At 39.3% G+C, this 20,281-nt stretch overlaps 2 protein-coding genes across 2 annotated transcripts in view; one reads left to right on the top strand and one right to left on the bottom strand.

Annotated features, from left to right (window-relative positions):
* Nucleotides 1–20,281, top strand: part of LOC145785062 (low molecular weight phosphotyrosine protein phosphatase-like) — a 122,462-nt gene that overhangs the window by 16,030 nt on the left and 86,151 nt on the right. The gene's annotated exons all lie outside the window — the stretch shown is intronic.
* On the bottom strand, nt 13,387–15,948 carry LOC145785315 (uncharacterized). Its single transcript, XM_082596981.1, has one exon. The coding sequence runs from the start codon at nt 15,946–15,948 to the stop codon at nt 13,387–13,389; it is 2,562 nt and encodes an 853-aa protein (XP_082453107.1).

The following is a 20,281-nucleotide window of genomic DNA, read 5'->3' as shown; positions in this document are numbered from 1 at the left end:
GAAACTACCAAGTTATTGAAATTTTAATAATTGTGGAAATTTCAGAAAGTCACTTAAAGATTCAAGCCAAATATTGACAAATTTAAACTATCGTAACTTGGTTCAATTCTCCTACAATTTCAAAAATACAGTATATAGCTTTTAAAGTCAAGATGGTAAGCTCCATAGCTCCACCAAACTTTAATTTAAAGTTCTATAGCGTGCTTGAAGTTTTCTGTTTTTCTGGATCACTTACTATGAAATGACCCTACGGCGAATGCATGGTACTCGTTGGAAAGATCGATTAACGATCACCCTGAAGCTAGCTTCTATGGTCAAGCCAAGCCACATCGTCTCAAGGGTGCCACTGGAATAAATAGTTGAATGTGTTGTGGGGCTGTTGAATTTGATTTTGAAAGCGGTTGTTGCTGAAACTGAGTAGATTAGGTATTCAGGATATATATGTACGGATCGCTTTTTCGATCTTTTCGCGACAAATCGGACATTTCCTCAAAGCTTGGGCGCAGTTGGTGCAACTGCAAAGATGGCCGCAGGGGACGAAAACAACATCAGCTAAGTTGTCAAGACAAATTTTACATTTTATCTCGTCTTGTAGTTCTCGGATGCGTTCCTCCATTGACGGTGGCATGCCTGAAAATCACAAAGCAAACCCATTTCAGTCTCGACTACATAACAATAACCTGTGTTTTCATTTAGCGTTGCATTCGTCACAAAAAGATGATTATATAAGGACTTTTTTTTTCTGAAAAGCAAGATAATGTGTTCATAAAATGGACTGCAGTAGAAGGAGCTGACCGGGCCGGGGTCCAATGCCAGTCAGCAGTCACACTGAAAAACAAAACAGAACTTAAAAAGTTAAACCAAACTTTAAGAAACTTTTTCAGCTTGGCACAAGTTTTCAATCTTTTCTAATTCATTGTGGAACTTACCGCAGAAACAAAATATGTTGTAAAGCGAAGCTGAGCCCAATATACTGGTAGAGCACAAATCAAACGAAATTTTATTGACAATAATTAAAGACATGGCATACCCTCTGGAAGCGACATTGGAGTTTCCATGGGAGATTCATTTCCACTTGCAGCAATGCCTTTAAAAATATAAGTAGCAAAGTTCAACGTATGGAACGATGAAGATGATGATTTGACCGAGCGCCTGGTCGTGATGGAAACACATGTCCTTAAGCTCGATAACCGACTGAGATGGGAGAGTAGAAGAATAATGGCAAGTTTTGATCTAAACTGATATTTCTAACAAGTAGGCTAAATACGAGAATATGGATTTGAGTGTCATTGAAAATCGTCAAGAATTCCTTGAAGAGAGCAAGAGAAGGTATTATGGCGCTAAATTACATAATTTTTTGTTTTGTTATGAAAACAACCAGGTTTCGCCAATCACAATCCAGAGCCGGACAAAGTAGTGCATTAAACAGAAGCATGTGTAAAGCACATTAAGTTCATGTTAGCTTAAGCTGGTTCAGATTGATTTCTGTTGCTGAAATCATGGGCTGAGCGCAAGGCTCCTGCATCTTTACAAGCAAAGTATACGAAAAATTTCAACATGGTTTACTGAATACAGAATGAGATTGTTCACATTAGCCACAAACTTTTTTTCTTATATTCTTCTGGTGACTGCAGATGAAGCTATAAGAAGTCCACGACATAAGCACAGACACGTAGTAGGCACATGCCAGGTAGACGTCTACAGCCACACACTGTAGTGCGGGGTGATTGAGGTGCTATTTCGAGAAAAATGTATTTGACTGCGTGCTTGGTGCTTGCCACAGCCCTATCTACTGTATTTTATTAACCCATGCGCCGCTGGACCTTACATTCTTATGTGAATCTTTCTAAAGATTTTGTCATAGATTTCTCATTTTACAGGTCGGTCGGCTAAAGAATAAATCAGAATGTCCGGTTTCGGCGAATCCAATTCGGAGAAATCCCATTTCGAAGACAGCTTTTTTCGAAAACTGATTCGGAGAATTTTCGAAAATTTGTAGGGATTATTTAGGTGGGCGGTTTTTGTGTTTACCTTTCCATACCCACGCAAAAGGTTAAGGAATTAACTTAACCTATAACACTGGTCAACGAGAAATTTTTACAAGACAAACTAACAATTATTTCCAAGTAATTTTGATGCCCAAGTAAGTCATTCTTTTGCTTCACATGCGGAGAGTAGATACACATTTATCTTCCGATTCTGTAAAGCTGTTCACCAGCCACAAGCTTGCCTGGGCTAATTAAGTTAATTTATTACGTTTTAAGGAAGCGATTGCCAGATTCGCCAGTCGCCACTAATATGTCAACTGTGGTATGCGTAACAAGTGTGGATGGGCAATTTGGAGTTGGATCTTTGCATGCATGTCTCAAAGTTTAAGACTTAAACCATTACGGCTTTGCCACCTTTTCCTTTTATTAGTTATGTCACTGTATTTTATTTCCACAATATCGTTTCTTCTGCATTTCGACCAAGAAAAATAAATATACAGTGTACAACTGCAAAAAAACTACACGTCTTAATGGGAAAGCTATAATCTGTTGTCGCAAACAAAACATTGACTTTATTTTGCGTTTGCTTCATTTTCTATGGTGGAAATATATCGAATCGGATTCGATGTAGGCCTAACTAAACTACCCTAGCAGGCCTCTAAGCTCGTTTATTTTACAAGCATGGTCTACCAGAACTGACTCCCGTTGGCTAACTTCTCGCGCCCGGCAGCCAAAACAAAAAATCTGTTAAAAATTGTGTTTATAAAATCCATTAATTGATATCGTGTTTTTGCGTTCACTCAAAGAAGAACAACACAAACAAGAACCTGAAACATATTTGCAGGAGTATTAAAATGCACTGCTTCCCACGTAGGTGTACAGCTGCTAGCCATCGAGTTTTATTAGGTCGACGGCGACGCTCATACCTTGCCTTGTTGGTTGTCGTCGTCGTCGTCTGAGCTTCTGGGGCCGAGGGTCTATCCTTTTACCACCCCAGATTCACGATGTTCCCGGACTACACTGGAAGGCTGCTAGAGAGCAGCCAGTCTTTAGTTTCATCATCCATGACGCGCAGACCTTCCACTCCGTTAGGTAGCTTGAAGATGGTACAGTCATTGATGATGTGGTCTGCGGTCTGTTCCTCGGCACCACATTCACAGGAGGAGGAAGAAGCCATTCCCCATTGGTGCATGGTTGAGCGGAAAAGCTCGACGCCCGTACGGAGACGGTTGAGGCGCACCCATGCCTGTCTCTGTAGTGTCAGGCCGATGGGGCGTGTGTCGGCGTCGGGGATGAATGAATGGAGTCTGGTGGTGCTTGACCTCCATTCAGAATTCCATTTATGGTCCGCCCAAGTAGCCGCAGGCCTTGTTGGTGAAAAAATAATACGAATGCGAGCGAAAAGCATTTCAAAGACCAACGGAATGAAGAAATGTTGGCTTGTGGAAGTCGGCCTAACATGGCCTGCCTACCGCACAGTAGTTCCGAAGGCCATTTAACGTTTGATAACTGTTTATTTTTTACTTGCTGAGACTTTTACTTACTGCTTTTTTGGCTGAGAGTTTATTTAATTAACCTCTATTGTTAACCATTAAACGCTGTTTGATAACTATTTTTTAGTTGAGACTTTTTCTCTGATGCTTTACTTGGTTAAAAGCATACTCAATGAAATTCTCAAACGGGAATTAAGCATTAAAATGCGTAAACTGAACATTCAAGAATACATTTCAAAAAAAATTACCGAATAAAATTTGTTTTCAATGGCGCTGGCAAGGCCCAAAGTCCAATGTTTCATTTATTTTCATTTTTTTTCAAAATGACCAATAAGTGCAAACACAGCTCGAGAATACGTCACAAAAGACAGCAATAACAAAAGCCACGTTACAACATCTGATGTTTTAACATCAGATCTGAGGTTTTGAGCAAACTGTCTGATGTTTTGATGTTGAAATCTGATGTTTTGATGTACATACATACATAGCCTACAGTTAAATCGCCGGCAGTAACAACTGTTGCGTGATCAGTTGATTGCTCGTCTTTTATTACGTAGACTGTACAGTCGCACGCTTCGCTGGTCAGGCCCATTCTGATTTTGAAAGCTCTGACAAAAGTACGCGCAGAATGCTGATCAGACCGCAATGGGGAAAAATTTTATTGAAAATCGTTTTATGGTAGCAAGTTAAACACAAAGAACGTGGAAAATCGCCAAGTCAGGTTTTTCCTTTAGTACCCCTTTAACCTCAATTATAAGCTAACTTCTTTGAATGAACAGATGGCGCTGTGGAATTTTAGAATTTTTCGAAAAAGACTTTCTCCGAACTGGGATTTCTCTGAATAGTAGCAAACCGGAATGAATTGTAGATGAAGAAAACATAGTGACTATCTAAATACAATCATGACCCATCTAGCTATCACAACCCTGCATGTATTTTTTTAATTGTTTAATACAAACTTTTGTGTGGAAAGCATTGACCTACCAACCTGAAAGACAGACAATCTATTACAATAGCTTTAAACACGAGTCTTAAAATTTATATATATGAAACAGTATGATAATAAAGAATCATATAGTATCACAGCAAAAATATGGTCAAATCTAAACATTTGAGAAACTGCCTCGCTCACACAAAATGATAACTGAAAATTACACAGCACAACGGGTCAAGTATTTCTTAAAGGCTTGAAAAGGGCTATATGACTAGCCGAAAACGTTCGCTTTTTGTTTTTTATAATGTTAAATGTAGTGTTGTTGCTGAGTTATGTCTGTTTATGGTTTAAAAGAGTTCCCTCTCTACCCAAATTGTAGTATGATAATAATATACAAAACAGTTACCCAATGGAATACAAATTACTCGGAATAGCGTCTAAATCGCCCCGCGCCACAGTGTACATCTAAATCTAATCAGGATCTAAACCGCCACGCCTTCCTGACATGCGCCAACATGTCGTGCTGTGTTTCCGACGTCTTGTCAGTCCATTTCTAAGCTAAGATAGTTTGCAATTACCTGCAAATTATCAGTTTGAATCTTGTACTGTACAGTGGTGGCATCGATCTCTTACATTTAGAAAATCTCGTTTTTAAACTACAGGTAGAATTCGGCTAGTGATATTTCGCTATACAGTAGAGCTTTTCGAAAATCCCTTCAGATGTCACTATACGCGAGTTCTACTGTACAAGGTTTTCGTACTGCAACTAATTTTTTTGAAGATAGAGATCAATTACAACAGAAAAAAATAACACATTATCCAACAGTCCATGACTAACCTCGGTGAAGATATCACAGCGGTGTGCCGGTGTGACTAAACACTTAAAAACATGGTTAGCTCATGGCTACCAGGAGATGCGACCTGATTCGTCATATTTTGACTACCGCTACTGTCTAAATAAAATTTTCAAGATTTTTTTTTACTTTTTGTTGCCTCAGGGAAGCAGTACAAAATGCAAAACATGTTCCATCAAACTGTTAGCAAGTAATTAACAGCCTGACCAACAATTCTGAATCAAATTGTGTTTGTTTTTCAAAGCCAGGTGAAGCAAAAACCTAATTTGTCACCTGGGGAAAATAGTTAAAAAGATGTTGAAACATTATTTTGGAAAGTTTTACTCAGACAGTTACCAAAATCTGGGAAAGTCTGCAGAATGTAACAAATCAGGCCGTAACTATAGGTAGGTAGCTATGGTTAGCTACATTTGAAGAAAACAATCTCACACGAGCTAACAAATGCAGACAACCAAACCAAACATTTTACTAACCTCCTTGGGGTGAAGCAGTCGCAGCTCTGGCAGATATTCTTCCCGATAGAGTGGAAGATTCAGTGTCTGGAAAGGAAAATACTTTGAATGATCGACTGTGGTGTGCAAGTAGCAAAGACAGAAAGGAAAAGAAACTTGGTGAGTGGGTGGACACAATAACAATCCATATCGACGTTTTAAAGATAGGAGGACTTGTAGGCTTACCCGCTCTCCACAAGCTAAAATAGGTAACCCGTTACATAGGTTGCCAAAAGAAAAAGTCTTCAAAACGTTGATAGGGCTTAGGGATAAAGCCGAACTACATCGGTAATTGTGGAACTGATACGAATGGAACAACCGTTGGTCTATCAGTACGGACACCATAACCTATCGGTAAAAAATAACCATAGTAAAAACAATGCAATTTCAACATTGCACCTGAAAACGAAATTTTAAGGGATTGCACATCAACTTACGGCTCGATACATGCAGTAGAGTAGTCCAGTTTTAATCCGGTGATGTCCCGTTACAAAGGGTGACCGGATTCACCATGTGTCACAATCGCCTTCACACCATGTCTCCACATCAACCTGTCTATTGTCTAAAGCATCCTCTCTTGTCAACAGGGTTGGAAAAAAATCATGATTTTTTTTTTAAAAAAATTGGATTTTTTTGATTTAAAACAGATTTTTTTGATTTAAATCGGATTTTTTTTAGATAAAAAAGCGTCGAGTCTACTTGGGGGAAGTGATCATTTTAGTAAGATAGCAGAATTATTTTTAACCCCTTGATTGATTGAAAGGCTTTGCTTTGCAAGTGTTTAATCATTTTTATTATCATATTGTATGCTAGCCTGTCTATTGCACATATTTTTAAGTAGGTGTGATATGTTGCTTTATACTAAATCATAATGTGCATATCAAGATTGAGGTACGTCTCAGACTGTCATCTAACTACACTAAGATCTTTCCTTATGTTTGAGCGCACATCACTTTGCTTTTTTGCTCAACTGATGTATAGCCTACAACCAGACTTTTTGCAAAGAAAGTTTAACTGTGTGGGTCATTCTATTATAATACAGTCAAAATTTTGAAATTTTGTATCCCATCCTCTCAGAATTTCTTCATTTTTTAATATGTTAGAGCTACTGGGAAATGATAAAGATTGGCATTAACGCTGTCAAAATCCATCAAGCGGTTTTCGAGTTATCCACAATTATATTTTTGCCACTAGTGGCGCTGTTTTCATATCACAAAAACAACTATGGCTTGGAATTCTTATTTTTTAAGATACAGAAACAATAAAAATATGTCTGCTTATAGTTTTTGGGGCAAGGAATTCAAATATGTTATTACATTTGAGAAAAAAGCAAAGGAAAACACTTTATTTTATTGAACAAAAGTTTTGGGGTACTCCATTTCAATGCCCCATATCTCAAATCTGTAAAAAGATTTTTTCCCCCAACCAAAGCTAAATTGTCAAGAAAAGCTACCTGCTTCATGTGCAAAAGTATGATACATACGTTTTGCTGTAAACTTCTGCAATTGACATGAATGTGTCATTGCTATATTCACAATGTTTTCAATCAATAGACTTGAAGTGTAGCCTAATACATGATCGCATTTTATTCTATTTGAATTAAGGCACTAATGATGCTCTACAGCAGTAGAGCAAAATGCATGTTCCATAAATGGGGCTCTACTGATTCTCCATGCACTGTAATAAAAAATACATGATCACACAGCATATGCATTATGATGTCATAGTAAATGTTCTGAAGTAACAAGATATCCAGTCTATCTGTTTCATGTGTAAAAGTAAGATAAATGTAATTTGTTGCAAACTTTTGCAATTGTCATGAAAAAATAAACAATATTAGACAAACAACATTTTATGGGTACATACTTCAAAATGCACTTCTACACACTAGTGATGCTATCTATGATTTGATATGTAGACTGTAGAGCAGGGGTGGGCAAACTACGGCCCGCGGGCCGCATGCGGCCCGCGAGACCATTTTATGCGGCCCGCCGGCACTTGCAGAAACTCCTACTCATCACTTAATGTTTTAATTAAACAGGTTACATGACAAAATATTATTCTCTTTACGAGTGTGTTTTTCTCTTCACTTTCAGTGCGTAAACACACACACGTCCGACGCGCATGTATTGCAACATACTCTCACGCATTGTTTGATCATAAAATACAAATACGGTAGCGGCTACCATAGGCCTACCAGTGTGGGAGCTAAGAGAAGAAATCGTGATGTTCCTGGAAATGAAAAGCATTCAATGTGATTTCAGTACCAACATAGTTGATGAAGAGTGGAGGTTGGACTTTAGGTTTGACATTTATATCATGGAAAAGTTGAACGAATTTAATGTAAAACTTCAGGGCAATGGTTCATTTGCACACGAGATGTACGTCCACGTTAAATCATTCCAAATGAAGCTTTCATTGTTCCTCAGACAAGCTGGTAACAACAGGTTTTGTCACTTTCCTTTGCTGAAAGAATCAAACATTTCTGGTGAACTTGCAGCAAAGTATAAAGTTCAGTTGAATACCTTGGCTATTGAATTCGGCAGAAGGTTCCAAAACTTAAAGAACCTGGAACCGCAGTTTAATATGCTCATTGCTCAGCTCTCCATTCACTACAGAAGTTTATTCGGCTCCTGAGGATTTACAGCTGGAACTGCTGGACTTGCAAGCAAATAATGACTTGAAAGAGAAGTTTAAGTCAGATTCACTGCCTGACTTTTACAAGTCATTGTCTGACGATTTGTTTCCAAACTTAAAAAACTTTGCTGCTAAGTTTTTGACACTGTTTGGATCCACATAGCCTACATATGCGAACAAGCATTTTATTGTATAAAAATAAACAAGTCGAAGAACAGGTCTTTGCTGACAGACACCAACTTGCATGATGTTATGACGATATCTACCAGCAAACTTACTCCCAATTTGCAGAAGATTGTGAAAAACTGTGAACAGTTGCACAAGTCTCATTAACTTTTGTGATGATGATTGCATAGCTTTAAACGTAACTGAGTGTGAAATACAAAAATTGTGTTTAATATGAATATGCATTTATTTACACATCGGGTAAATTTTCCTACTTTGTAATGAGAGTGTGCGGCCCTCCGGCTGCAACATTTTTTCAAATGTGGCCCTCAGTACAAAAAGTTTGCCCACCCCTGCTGTAGAGTGTAGAGCATACACAAAACTGCACTAAACTGCAGTATACCAGGATTAAAAAGTGCCAGTAATAAGACATGGAGAAACCAAAATAATGAGTGCAAGATTTCGATAGTTTGACAAAGATTTCTCGATAATTTATACAGTGGCAGCCAACTCTCAAATAAAGAGAGAGCACTCAACAATGATGATGAATAGAAAATTACAGCTTCAACTGAGATAAAAACGCAAACTCTGCATCAGTAATTTGATAAACACGTCCAGTTTTGCTGATGCTCGGTGCAGTAATGTTTGCTACAACATCTGTCTTAGGAACATGTAAAATGTCATCATGTTTTGGCCATTGAAATTGTCACAATCAAGGTGCAATGCCTCGCGATGGCTTGCTTTGTATCTTCAACGAGCGTGTTGTTTTGGTTGTAGGATTCTGGTGCGATGTGTTATTATTGGTTATGACCTGAAGTAACCTTTGAATGAGAAATCTGTATTATGTAACGTATTTCTAGAATCGTCTGTAAGTATGCAACTCTGGAAGGTTCTGTTGTTTTTCATGATTTCTGAGCGTCGTTTGTCATGACGTCATAAGGTTGTTTATCAGTAAATGTCCGATTGCGAAATATTTATTATGTAAGAATCTTCTACACCACGAGATATTCTTTAAACTTCTTTGAGCTTCTGTTGTTTACATTTAATTCAACTTGACAGAGCAATGAGTGGTGTGACATTACGTAACCTTCTCGAAGTTACTATACCGAGAAACCTTCTATAAATAGTGGTGTAATTTATTATTATATTATTATTATGAGTTGATTATGAGAGTTGTGTTATGGGTTGCGGATTGGTAGTTGGTGCAGAAATTATTGTTGATTGAGAGTTGAAGTAATCGAATACAAGTAGATGAGAATTGGTGCTGATATAACTTGTGTTCGAAATTAGAGTTATTTGAGAAGCCGTTCGTTAAAGTCCTTCAAGAAGTCAGATTATCATTTCACTAGTAGAATCATTCGACATTTAATTCACTGCTTTTCGGTTTGACCCATTAAACTACGTCATTGAACCTTTCCAAGTCTTTTTCCTGGTAAGAGATAGAAAGAAATCGTGACAGAAATGTTTGACGTGGCCCACTGGGATGCATGAACTTGACTAAAAGTTCTTCATCAGCTGCTGCATCATTCAAGATAATACCAATCCATCATGCCTGGTCGTATTTCACTGCAACATACCCCCAACATTGAAGTTTTCAGTTTGCTGGTGGCTATGAAAATTTTTGAAACAACCTGCAAACAAATGATCCTCTGCTATGATTTTGAACTTGATGCTTGCAATACATTTTGAGGAAAATGAATGATAGCTTCTGGTGCCTGGTATTGTGTGGCTTTGAATGTATCGTTTATTTAAAGCCAGTCGAATATCAATGAGCATTTCTTTGGATAAAAAATAAAAACCGATTGAAGGCATAGTTGAACTGTAAGCATCTTTTGCTGTCAGAATTTGATTTTGGCATGGCTGAGCTAAGCTTTTGTGGACAAGTTTTCGCTTAATTGCCCTACCAACTCCATCACAAGAAGACTTGTCATGGCTTGTAGCGAAGAAATTCCAATTTGCAGAAAATCCAAAGTCCTATTGATGATAGGTCAAATTTAATAAAAAATTTGAAGTTTTTTTATTGCCCAGCACACCCATCTGAAAAATACTCGATGGTTTGAATGAATGGATAGTTTTGTTTCAAATAGGGGGCCAATTCTTCTTGCATTGCAATTTGCAAACACAAAACTTGTATCATGATTCAGGTCATCAGAAAAGGCCATGCTCTGTTGAATATAAGATGAAGATTGATCTGGGCTTGATAAATACAATACCAATGGATGTAAGGTGCACTGAGACTTGTTGTAAAAAAAACTTTATCTTGCACTGTCATAGTATATTTTTCCGAGAAGTCTGCAAGAACTATGCACATATTTTGCTTCTGATTTAGGTCATTTTTAAGTTGTTTTAGATATCGTGCTTGGCATTTGGAAATGTAAGAATGGATTGCTAATTTTTCGATGATGTTGGTTAAATATTCAAAAAAAATCATAAGCTTCCATGTTCAAGGTCACTTCTATCAGTCGATCTCCATTGTTGGAAGAGGATTTATCATCTGATTCATAGTTGGAAAACTCATTTTCCAATTCCAAAAGAGTATGTCTGCCAGAACAAAATTCACATCTGTGCACCATACAGATGCAGTTGTCAGTATTGCAGACTATTAATTTCATTAAATTTTTATAATCAAGATCAAAAGCAAGAGCAGCTAGGATTGAATTTTGATGTTTTTGGCATACACAAACATTATGTGATCCTGGTGATCCAATGACCTTACACCATTTTGGCCTCACAGAACAGAATTTGGCAAAAGATACTTTTATTGCTGGTTGTTGATGTTTAAATGCTTGATATAATTCAGAAAGGTTTCCAATAAGTCACCGCTTTTGTTTATGTTGTTTTTCACCGTTTATACGAACACTAACATAGTCTTTTCTTCCTGGTAAAGGTCTTGAATACTCATCATCATCAAAAAAATTCAATATCTTTTGCAGATTTTCAGTGCTTACTCCCTTTCGAAAGCTTATTTCCAGCGCTTATTCCCTTTTGGATTGAAAACATAATGTGAATATAGCAATGACACATTTATGTTAATTGCAGAAGTTTACAACAAAACGTATTTATCATACTTTTGCACATGAAGCAGGTAGCTTTTCTTGACAGTTTAGCATTGGTTGGGGGAAAAAATCTCTTTGCAGATTTGAGATATGGGGCATTGAAATGGAGTACCCCAAAACTTTTGTTCAATAAAATAAAGTGTTTTCCTTTGCTTTTTTCTCAAATGTAATAACATATTTGAATTCCTTGCCCCAAAAACTATAAGAATACATATTTTTATTATTTCTATATCTTAAAAAATAAGAATTCTAAGCTATTTTTGTTTTTGTGATATGAAAACAGCGCCTCTAGTGGCAAAAATGTAGTTGTCGATAACTTGAAAACCACTTGATGGATTTTGACAGCGTAAATGCCAATCTTCATCTTTTCCCAGTACCTCTAACATATTAAAAAATGAAGAAATTCTGAGAGGGTGGGTTACACAGTGTGACTGTATTATAATAGAATGACCCGTTTAATATATGTTACCGACGTACCATATCAAAACAATAAAAGTTCAGATGACACAAAAATTGCAGTTTATTTTGCATTGAGAAGTTTGTAAATAAATACAAGCTCGCCAGCTTTTGCAGTGCCCAATCGATTTCGAACTTCTGATTGAACCAGACCAAAAGTGGAAAAAACTCGCTTAACGTCAGCACTAGAAGCTTTTGCTGCCAAAACTTTTAGAGCTATCTGGTTCGTCCCTCTAAGTTGTTTACAGAGACTTAAATTTAGAGAGCTTGTAACATAAGTTTCCCTATCCTTTCTAAGACTTCTTTTAACACACAATTTTTGAAGTTGATTTGATTTTCTTATTGAAGGATTAAAAATAGTCTAACAAATACCAAGCAGTAACACCAAAAGATTTTAGCCATCCGGACGGCAAATAACAGAAAACTGGAATGCCTGAAAAAAGTGAACAGCGCTGGCTCTACCTTTGAGAAGGCGCCTTCCCGCAGGTAAAGCGCTAACAAATCAGATGACGCGTGCGTAGAAACAATAAACAAATGAGCCTCTGGAACATTGCGGCCCCTAATTATGGCACATAATTACAAGCGATTAAAGAAGAGGTTCATTGCCAGGCCTACACATAAATATTTACTAACATGTACGTTATTACTTGCCTGCTGCAGCAGGCTGGAGAGAACAATTAGAAGTAAGCTATACATATACATTGAGTCGATACAAGTACATTTAGTAAGTATACATATGCATTGAATCGAACACTAATCACACAGGATTTAACACAATAACGCAAAGTGATGAGTTGCCGGACAACGTCGACTATGAAGTTTAGTTACACAAACTGGCGCAAATGGCAAGGAATAACATGAAGCCAACTTTCACTCGACATAAATTGGCGTGATGCGCACAGATAACAAAAAAAAAAACAGCAAAGCGTCGCAAATGGTACACAAATTGATGTGATACGTAAGTAGAGATTAATACACAAGGTATCAAAGTAAGGGTAGGCCACACAAATTGACACAATGCATACGTAAGAAAACCACTACACAGAGCATCACGTAGGCTATGTTAAACATACGAAAGGTACAAAGCATATAGAGTTAGCAGACGTATTAAATTACGTTGGAAGCAGGGTTGTCCACCACCCACCGATCGAGTAAACTACCTAAATAACAAGGATCCCGAGTACCTTACCGAACTGTGGGATGAGCAGGTCAAGGGGCTTCGGTTTAAGGGCTACAGTAAAAATAAAAGTAAAAGTACAAAGTTACGGTTCAAAGTTACTGCCCAAGTTACGGCCTAAGGTTACGAGCCAAGTTACGGCCCAAGGTACGGCATCTCAACTGGGGCAATGCACGAGATGTCTCTGAAGACCAATTTCACTTTGGTTTCACCTGTATGTTCATCACATTGAGAGATGGCAATTTTAGCCCTTCTTACAATAGGCTTACCATTCCTCATTTGAGGAATGACTTCCTCTACTCTACCGATTTGATAATTGCCTCTTTTCGCAATATCTTCTGGAGATCCCAACACAACTAATTGGCCAGGTTTCAAGTTTTCGCGTAATTTAATCCATTTTTTTCTGCCTTGCAGCCATGGTAAGTAGAATTCTACCCATTTGTCCCAAAATTGTTTGGACAAGGATACGTTGAAGCGATAGTCCCTTCTAAGGTGATCTCGCTCGGCTGGTTGACCTAATACGGAGAGTGGAGAAAAAAATGGAGTTAAAAGAGTTGCAGGTGTGATAGCAGTGAAATCTTTGGGGTCATCACTGATTGGGATCAAAGGGCGTTCATTAACGATGCGGACAGCATTACTTATGTAAGTAATTAGTTCGATAAGGTTTGGTTTACGTGAGTTCGTATCCAAGATGTGATATAGCACATTCTTGATTTGTTTAACCATTGATTCCCAAGCACCACCTTGGGCTGGAGCATAAGGTGGAATAAAAACCCAGTCAATCCCTTCCTTTCTCAAGGAGTTTTGAAATGGTTTGGACTGGAGGGTTTCAGGTAAACTTTTTTGGGCAGCTTGGAAGGTACTCCCATTGTCGGAGTAAACTGTCTTAACCGGCCCACGTAAATCACAAAACCTTGAGAATGCAAGTAAAAGATCATTGAGCGCCAGTGAAGTCAATAATTCTACGTGAACCGCTCTAGAGGCCATACATGTAAAGAGGAGACCCCAAGCTTTCTTGTGACTTCTTCCCTCTGCGTAAAGCAAAGGGCCAAAATAATCGATGCCGCAATTGAAAAAGGGCTTGTTGTTAGCCGTGGTACGAGATTGCGGCAAGTTAGACATAAGTTGTCTAATGGGTTGTGCCTTATTTATAGCACACACAGCGCAGTCGTGTAAGTATTTCCGCACAGCAGCATTGCCATTGGCTATCCAGAATCTTTGTCTGGAGGAAAGTAATGTGTGTTGAGATCCGCTGTGCGAATTTCGGTTATGGTAAAATAGCACAAGTCTTGTTAACGGATGCCTGGAGAGCAGGATCAAGGGATGTTTTGTCTCCAATGAGATGGCAGGGGATTTGCTTAAGCGGCCCTCGATGCGGAGTCCCCCTAAGTTGTCCACGCAGGGTCTGTATTTCTTTAAAAGGGTAATTTCTTTTAGGTTTGCTTGTTTATTAGTAGCGGCATTCGCAATGCAGTGCTTTAATACATGTTGAAAGGATTCTGGAGATTCCTCCTTGGTCTGTTGTATTACATCACCGTACACCGATTTCTGAACATACCGTACAATGTTATTAAGTGCGTTGTCAAGATAAGGGGCGTTCAACTTTGGTATGGCAAATTCAGTCTTCAAGGCCTTAGCGCGAACATACTCAACAAAGGCAGTAAGGTAAGAGGTTCTTTTTTGTAACAGATATAGCGTTGGTGCGCTCTCTATGAGCCGATCTAGACCTCCACCATGCGGCGCATTTGATAGATCTGCTTTAATGGCATGGACTGCAGTAGTCTCTTGTCCGGGTGTCAGTTTACCCGCCTGTTGAAGGAAAAGTGGGCCGTTTAGCCAAAGCGACCGCGACTCTTTTTTCAGCACAAGATTTGGGCGAGAGCCTACGTCCGCCGCGTTCATGTTGCTTGGGCAGTATCGCCAGTCACAGGCTTTGGACCATAGCAAGATCTTATCGATCCTTCTTACAATAAATTTAGCGAGTCGCAAGTCAGGATTTTTTATCCATTGCAGAACAGTACGAGAGTCACACCAAAAATGTTTCTCACAATTTAAAGATCCTAAAGCCTCATCTGCTTGCTTAACAAGTTCCAACGTGTTTACCGCTGCCACTAACTCCTTTCTGGCAATAGGCCAGGAGAACTGATTTTTTAGCACAATTGTGCACTTTCCGAGTACAAACGAGACACTCGGCATATCATTCACGACTCTGCGTAAATATACCACGGACGAGAATGCTTGATTAGAAGCGTCGCAAAACCCGTGCAACTGATACGTCACAACGTCAGTTGGGCCTGGCGTTATGCCATCCACAAAGTACCACCTCGGTAACGAAAATTCTTTCAAGAGCGACAAGGACTGGAGCCAAACGGTCCAATCCTTAACACTATCAGGGATCTCATCGTCCCAATCCAGTTTATCGATGGCTAGTTGTTGAAGGATCAAACGTGCCTTTACAAAAAATGGGGCACAAAACCCAAGTGGGTCGAAGTTTTGTCCCAGCTGACTAAGCATAGTTCTACGTGTGTACTTAACCAGGGGTTCTAGAGAGCATTTAATGAGTAACTCATCAGACTCTGTTTGCCACACACAGCCCAAAGTCTTGGCAGACGGTAAATACGTCCCGTCCGCATGTAAATCAAGGTCACGGATAGCAGGCGCCAGGGACTCACTGGTCAGTCCAGCTAAAATATCCATAGCGCTTCTGTTAGCACTCCACTTTACTAGTTTAAACGACTATGAAATAATTCTATTGATTCATCTGCGATTTTCTTTGCGTCTTCCAAGCAATTAACTGAAAAGATAAAGTCATCCATGTACATATTCTGCAGAACGTTACTTAAAGTCAACTTACATGCCTCATTGGAATTCTGCTCAGCCATCTTCTTGAAGGCTAAATAGGCTACATACGGGCTGCTTTTCACACCCCAAGGGTGGACACAAAAACGAAATGGGACTAGTTTGCCGTTTTCTATGTCATCTTGGTCAAACCAGAGTATTCGAAAGAGATTCCTCTGCCTCGCAGGCAGTCTTATCTGAAAGAAACATTTTGTAACATCGGCCATCAAGGCAAATTTTCCTAACCTGAACCTAGTTAGCACATGTAGCAACGGATTTAAAAGATCCGGGCCAGACATAATTACGTCATTTACACACATACCTTTAAATTCGGACTTCCCATCATATACAATGCGCTTCTTAGATTGCGAAGTGACAAAATATGGCAGATACCATGTACAACCCGTAGCGTGAGTTGCACTCAAGTCGTCATCGATACGCTCGATATAGCCATTCGACTGCAAATCTTTCATCGTATCGGTTAGATATTCACACAGGTCGGGTTGTTTCAAAGCCTTTTTCCGAAGTGCCGCGGCCCTGTCTACCGCCAGCTTATAATTGTTAGGTAAGTTGATGTTACTCATCAAACGGACGGGGATTTCAAATTGTTCCCCTTCTAACTTAATATTTGGTTCGACTTGGTGAGTTGCAATCACATCATTACGAGATAACTGAGGTAATTCGTCATTTATCGAGATTTCTCTAATCACCTCTTTCAGGTCATTAATTTCCTGATTTTTAGTTTTAACTTCAGATTTGAGGTAAGATATTACATCACATTCTAAAGCCAGACTGGTTTTACCAACTTTTGTAACGCTCGCCTGTATGGGTGATCTTCCACCACAGGCCAGCCAACCAAGAGGAGTAAGAATTGCGCGTGGGTCAGTAACATTTCCTCCTGGGCGCTCCTCGTGGACCAACATGAGATGAGCATTGTCGTTACCTATAAGTACGTCGACCGTGTCGATTTTGTCTGAGGAAAAAATCTCTACATCATCAAAATTCCGATAGTCACTCACGTTCTGTCTGTGTGGCAGTGCGTAAACATCATCACCCCAGGGGGGGTTGACTACTGATGTAATGCTGTTAAACAATTCTCCAGTGCTTAATGACTGGATGCTAAACTCTACTAAATCGGCATTGGTTGCTTTCTTCCCAATCATTGTATCCATATTAAACGATACATTGTCGAAAGGAGATAAACCCAGGTCTCGGACTAATTTACTTGACACAAAGGTTAATTGAGATCCTGGGTCATGTTGACAGTAAACTAACTTCGACTGTCCGTTGATAGGATTGACAATCCGGGCGGCAGTCACACGATTCCAGGCCGCTTTGACATTCCGGATACAGACGCTACGTACCTCTGAGTTGTTGTTGCGTCCAGGTACCTGATTTCTATTGCCGTTGTAGTGTACTTTTGTAGAAGAATTACACTGAGGTACCAACTTATAAAGTTGATGTAAGAGGAAATGATGCTTTTCAACTCGATCATCTCTGCATTCACGACAAGTATTACGGTAGGTACAGTCATCAACAATATGGTTACTACTCAAGCAATTCAAACATCTTTTAGCCTTAATGATCAGGTTTTTTCGTTCTACAAGAGACATGTTTAAGAATCTAGTACATTGTGATAAACGGTGATGTTCTTCAGCACCATTCACCGAACAACAAAGACAAGGGCGTGTTGTAGAGGAATATTTACTGTTACTAAATACCTTTGCTGAAGTTTGCCTCACTGGGCATGCAGATGATTTCTTGTACGTCATTTTGGCTCCCGAAGGGTCAGAATCACCTAGCAACAATATGGCGAAGTCGGAAGATAGACATGTTTCTTCCCGTACTACAAAATCAAGTAAATTGTGAAACTCAGGTTCGTTAGTACTGCCATGTTGCTCAAACAGAAAGTCTAAAAATTTCGATCGTGTTGCCAGTGGCAGTCGTTTCGCTAAGTCTAATACAAACCGTCCTTCCAACTTGTCGCGTTGGTCATGTGCCTGAGCGTAAAGCAAACATTGTGATAATTGATCTTTGTAATCTTTCCATATAGAAGCCGACACCGATGACCACTTAGGTCCGTAACGATACTACCTGACTTCCGGTTCCGCATAAAAGCCACCACGTACTCCAAAGCGTTGTGATAGCCGTTCTAGAGACATTTTAATCCTAGCCTCAGGAGGCAAACCTGGGGTATCAGAAACAAGATTAGCAATAGTTTGCGCAGCCGTTCCGACACACGCAGCTTGCAGTAGAGTTAGGCAAGATTCTTGGAAGGGGCAGCTTTTCATTAAAGCAGTGATGCGATTTTTAAAAAATATGAAGGGCATATTCTCCCCATTATAAGCAATCAAAGTAGCTCTATCGAGATAGGCCCTACAGTTTTGATATTGAAAAAATGAATCTTGTTGTGTACAATTAATTTCAGACTCCCTGGGTGGCCGAGAATCATAGATGTTAGAACGACCAGTACTTACGTGCCTTGGGCTTACTTGTGGGTTGTGAGAATGGTTCGTACCAAAGGAACAGTTCTGAGTTCCTGTCGTCTGGCGCCCATACGTGTCCCTAAAGTTAGACTCGGGCACATAAGGCTCCGGGGATCGAGAGACCGCTGGGGTTTCGTCAAGAAGTAAGGCTTCCCAGGTTAAATTATCGTTCCTATTTAAATTCGACTCGGCGGGGTCATCTCTGGCGGCCCCAAAGCTTACATGTCTTTTAAATTCCGGATACGTGGGGTCATCTCTAGCGGCCCCAAAGATTCCACGTCTCTTAAATTCCGGATACGTGGGGTCATCAAAGGGAACGTTAGTATTCAGATTAGTGCTAGACTCGGGAAACGATCGGTGATCTTCACCTAAGCCAGTAGTGACATTTAATTTAATTTGCTGTTTCTTGAATTCAGACTCGGCACTTAAGTTTTGAATGGCTAGGTTAGATCTTATCTCTTCCTTTTTCAATTCATTCCTAGCTATCAGGGCATTAATTTCTCTTTGTTTATTAAATTCTATAAGGGCTTCAGAGTGCCCTGCATCGGGGTCAAAGTTTCGAGGCTGTAGTTTAAGTCGGGATTCATAAGCAGCCGGATGGGATTGAGTTTCGATCTTAGCTTTAAGCCGAGTTGTCATGGGATGAGACCCCTTTTTATCTGTGTAGTTAACCTTAGGAACTGTCTCATCACACTCTTTAGTCAAGTTAACGATCGGTGGGTGGGTGGCCCTCAACACATCACCATGATCACCAATTCCAACATTTAGGCCCTCAAAGATACAACTAGATATGGGCGACGAAGACATTCGCCTAACAATTACTGGTTAAAGAATTAGGCCTACAGTACAATACTACAATTAATTATCGGCTAAAGAAATACAATATAATACAACACTACGATTAATTACTCAATTGAGAAAAGTTCGGAACTACCTTGCATGCCAAGAGTTCGTTTGTTTGGCTGTTCTTTGTTTCTTCTGAAGCTTCTTTATTCCCTTTATGATTGAATTCTTTCACATTAGGTTTCTTTTCTTCTTTCTTCTGATGTTGCAAAGTTAGATTCATTTGATGGTCTTTGAACTGCTATTTTTAATTTGGTTCGTCCCTCTAAGTTGTTTACAGAGACTTAAATTTAGAGAGCTTGTAACATAAGTTTCCCTATCCTTTCTAAGACTTCTTTTAACACACAATTTTTGAAGTTGATTTGATTTTCTTATTGAAGGATTAAAATAAGTCTTTCACAAATACCAAGCAGTAACACCAAAAGATTTTAGCCATCCGGACGGCAAATAACAGAAAATTGGAATGCCTAAAAAAAGTGAACAGCGCTGGCTCTACCTTTGAGAAGGCGCCTTCCCGCAGGTAAAGCGCTAACAAATCAGATGACGCGTGCGTAGAAACAATAAACAAATGAGCCTCTGGAACACTATCTTTAACATATCACTGCTGATTCTGTCAGACTGAGACTTCCACCATGCCAATGGTGTTACTAATTTGAGCACATCTTCTTGAAACATGCGTCTATGGTTTGAAAGGCCCAGCTTTAGCATGATAATTGAGAACTTCTGACAAAATGATTGGGCTAATGTCACCAGCAAATTCCATTGCCCCATCACTTTCTTTCTAAGATAGTCTGCTATCTCCATATTGGGGGTCCGATATATTGGACAAAAAGTGAGCCGGAGTACAAGCTTGCTTCATGCGA

This window comes from Aplidium turbinatum, chromosome 16, assembly GCF_918807975.1.
Source record: "Aplidium turbinatum chromosome 16, kaAplTurb1.1, whole genome shotgun sequence".
Taxonomy (NCBI): Eukaryota; Metazoa; Chordata; class Ascidiacea; order Aplousobranchia; family Polyclinidae; genus Aplidium; species Aplidium turbinatum.
This window is presented reverse-complemented; position numbering and strand designations above follow the sequence as displayed.

Bases quoted from the DNA above. Each gene is read 5' to 3' on its own strand.
- LOC145785315 (XM_082596981.1), bottom strand. From the start codon at position 15,948: ATGGATATTTTAGCTGGACTGACCAGTGAGTCCCTGGCGCCTGCTATC.